The sequence below is a fragment of the Limulus polyphemus genome, unplaced genomic scaffold (assembly GCF_000517525.1).
Source record: "Limulus polyphemus unplaced genomic scaffold, Limulus_polyphemus-2.1.2 Scaffold3062, whole genome shotgun sequence".
Taxonomy (NCBI): domain Eukaryota; kingdom Metazoa; phylum Arthropoda; class Merostomata; order Xiphosura; family Limulidae; genus Limulus; species Limulus polyphemus.
Window position 1 is genome coordinate 48,851 of NW_013668672.1, and position 3,849 is coordinate 52,699.

A 3,849-nucleotide genomic window follows, 5' to 3' on the forward strand; every position below is an offset into this window, starting at 1 on the left:
GGAGCAAGTTGCACGTGGGGAAAAAAACGACGCCTGATTTAAATGTCACACCTGAACGCTCACATCCTTTTAATTATGTTTGAAATTATGAACATTGCTCAACATCATGAACATTAAACCTTATTTTCAATAAGCAATCCTGAAAAATATTTGGGGGTGCTTAACTTTTTTCCAGGTGTATATATAAACGTATAATGTTATGCGATTTAAGTTATTTGGTCTAAACATTTATGTTTTCATGTTCTAATTTGTTGTCATTATAAAACAAAAGAGGCATAACATATATAATTATGGTGGTTACAAGATTGCTGAAATCTACTGAACCCGTACAGAGATTCATTGGTGAAAATAACAGATAAAATATAAAGTTTTTTCTTAAAAAACATCAGATAACTATCTGGACATTATAAAGATATTACATATGAAATTTGAAAATTTTCTGATGCATAAAAGTATTTTTAATCTTAAAATGAAAACTGCTTTGCATGTTAGATAAGCAACGTATGAAAAGAAAAAAAAAGGGCAAGAGATAAAACATTGCTTAACAAACCTTAAGACTTAATAATAAAAATTTGATATTTTGAGTATGAAAGCATTGCAATGTTTACTGATACACTGCCAAATTTCGTTAACATATGCTTATTAACTTAAAAGTTATAGCATGAAAACTATAACAAGCACAAAACGGTTACGAAGTCTATCCCAGGGATCAAGCCCGTGGTGAAAGAGTTAAGGGATCATTAAAACTTTATTTTGTTAATTTGCAAAAACAGGGACATTTAGAGGATCAAATAGGATACAAAAACTCTCTCAGTATCATTGTTCAATGATATGAAGATGGCCCAGAAAATGTAAAGATTTTCTGATGTCCAAAGCTCTAGATGGTTGATTTCCAATTGGGGCTTTGATTGTGCTGATGTTGGACACCCGAGTGAGTTGAATTACTTCTTTTCTAGTAGTTCAATCTCAACCAGGAACAACTGACGATACAGAGGAGTATAGATAGCATTCCATGCACTTCTACGTAATAAAAAAAAAGCTCTATCCACTTACGAATCCTCACATTTACTAGTGGGGTGACTGTCGATATTAGAACCAGCTGGTTAAGAAGCATTATCTATAATTTTACAATTAACAAAATAATTTAAAATTCTTACTAAAGTAAAGATTACCTGAAGAAGTCCCTGGTGGATCTTTCTGTTGACTTTGAAACAATTATTTCAAGGTGTTAAATTCTTTATGTCTTAGTGTTTTATGTTCATTCTCAAATTAAAGGCCTGGCATGGCCAGGTGGTTAAGGTGCTCGACTCGCAATCTGAGTGTTGCAGGTTTGAATCCTCATTCCACCAAACATGCTATTCTTTTCAGCTGTGGGAGCATTATAGTGTGACGGTTAATCCCACTATTCGTTGGTAAAAGAGTAGCCCAAGAAGTGGCTGTGGGTGGTGATGACTAGCTGCCTTCCCTCTAATCTTACACTGCTAAATTAAGTACAGCTAGCTCGGATAGCCCACGTGTAGCTTTGCGTGAAATTCAAACCAAATCAAACAAACTTAAATTAAAGTAGTGAAAATAAAAAATATTCTATGAAATATGGTATTGAATTATCACACATTTTCTGTCCTAACAGAGAGAGAGAAGATGACACATAGACAGTTTAATAGTTTGGGAAAGTTTCACAAATCTTTGGTGAAAGAACTGGAACATCTTAACCAAGATATGCAACAGGTATTACAGAATAAACAAAACATTAAGTTCTGTATGATATTTTGATATTTTTCTTGCTTTCTAAAGATCTGACATAAAAGTCATTTGGGCTGTATAATGTCAACCCTGTTATAGAAATTAAGTGGCAAAGTCTTAATAACTAATTCAAAGTATATTTTAAATTCACATGAAACTTTGTTGGTTCTTCATGAGTAATAAAAGCCTAACAACCATACTTTCCCAGAAAAAACAAACAAAAACTACACAATTAATCGCCGTTGTAATTTGTCTTACTTTGGAGACTATGCTGTTAAACTGGATATTAAGTAAACTAAAACTGTCATTCATATATATATATCCATGCTCAACTACAGTACCTTTTCAAACAAGCTGTTCTAATTACATAGTTGGTTAAATTTAGACTTGATACCATTTATACTGGTAGCACATAAACATGTTGTGGCATAGAATATGAAATTAAGTAATTCCAGCACTACTGCTCACCAAGACAAGGTGCTAACTGATCACCATCTGAGCCACTGATGCCACTACTGCAGTCAGATATGGAAGAAGAGCGTGATAGAGAGAACCCTGGATGTATTCTTTCAGTTTGTAAGGGAGTGGATGTCAATTCTTTCAAAAGCCGTTTCCTGCAATCCTCCTATAAATTTTTATCTTAATAAATTTAAAATATTACAAGGACTAGGCAGTTTGTAAATCATACAGAATCAACATTTCAGTCACCACTAATGTCTAAACGTTAAAACTATTTAACTAAAATATTTTATGTACACAAATTAAATTCTAGACCATTAATAATGATGTACTTTTGTAGCATTAACCATAAACTTTGTTTGAAATTGAGATAACTTTTCAGGTGACTAATGACAAAATTAATTCAAAGCCCTACAAATATATTTAAGTAATGAAAAATACGTTTCTTATAATATAAATGTTGGTGAATATTTTATAATGATAAAGATAAAAATAACTTAAATAAGTAAAATAAAAAAAAAGATGCTCTAATATACTTTCCTGTTTGGTTGAAAGCAAAGCTTTACGGACGATCGTATCCCTATACGTAGCATAATTTGAAGTAGTCTCTGCCACTTTTTGGAGTTTCTCCAAGTCTGATGCCATCTGGTGAATTCACAGAGAAATAAAATAATTTAATTTAAATGATTAACTTTGTTGATATACTTAGAACAGCTAAATATGAATCTGATTACTCTAATTCATCTCAATTTTTTTTCTTTTAACATATTTATTACACAAATGTAAGTTCATTTCTGCAAAAAATTGTTTTGCATTTTAGTTATTTTTATGGTATAATATGGACTTAACTTTTATCCCTATGCGACACAAAACAGGTAAATTGTGTACACACACCCACACAGATACACCTTTAATTTGAAATTTTCAGAAATAAATTCCAAAATTCTATAGGAAGTTTTTACAAATGCATTAATTGAATGTCTACAAAATAAAACATGAAATTATAAATAAAAAAAAATAGTATTACTGATACCAATAAGTGTCAAAACTTAAAAACTCGAATGAGCATTACAGAGTAAATTTTGCTTTTAACCTCTAGAAAATGATCTATTTAGCTATTGTATTACAGATATAGATAACTGGGCAATAAAAGTTCTATATCCAGTTGAGTCTTTACTAAATACACAATGAATATTGACTCCTCATGTCACAGACCAGGCACGGCCTAGTGGTTAGTGTGCCTGGCTTGTGAAACCAAAGATTCATGGTTTGCAACCTATTCCCCCAAAAAAATTTAACACTTTGAGAACACAGGTGTGTTAAAAGAGTGACAGTCTAATCCCATTATTCTATCAGAAAAAAATTAGAATTTTATACAAATCTGCAATGATTAATTGCACATAATTATACCTAATATTTAACTGATAGACCTGAAGGAAGACAGTTCGTTAACGACTCTTGGACAAAACAAACAAATATCCACTGACTTGGAAGTGTTCATACTCCACAAATCTCACTTCAGTATTCTAACAGAACAATTAAAATCTACAATGCAGAAGAATACTATAATTGACCACGCCTGATATTTCAAGCAGTAAAACAAAAGTTACAAGCTGCTTTATAACGACGTATGCTAGAGAAAATCCT

At 31.6% G+C, this 3,849-nt stretch overlaps 1 protein-coding gene across 1 annotated transcript in view; it reads right to left on the reverse strand.

Annotated features, from left to right (window-relative positions):
• The window catches only part of LOC106468579, a 17,087-nt gene that overhangs the window by 6,600 nt on the left and 6,638 nt on the right, over positions 1-3,849 (reverse strand). Inside the window, exons 5-7 of the mRNA XM_013929014.2 lie at positions 2,743-2,847; positions 2,205-2,368; positions 1,173-1,204 (exon numbers count right to left, since the gene is read on the reverse strand). Coding sequence (XP_013784468.2) covers positions 1,173-1,204; positions 2,205-2,368; positions 2,743-2,847 — 301 coding nt within the window. The remainder of the gene's footprint in view (positions 1-1,172; positions 1,205-2,204; positions 2,369-2,742; positions 2,848-3,849) is intronic.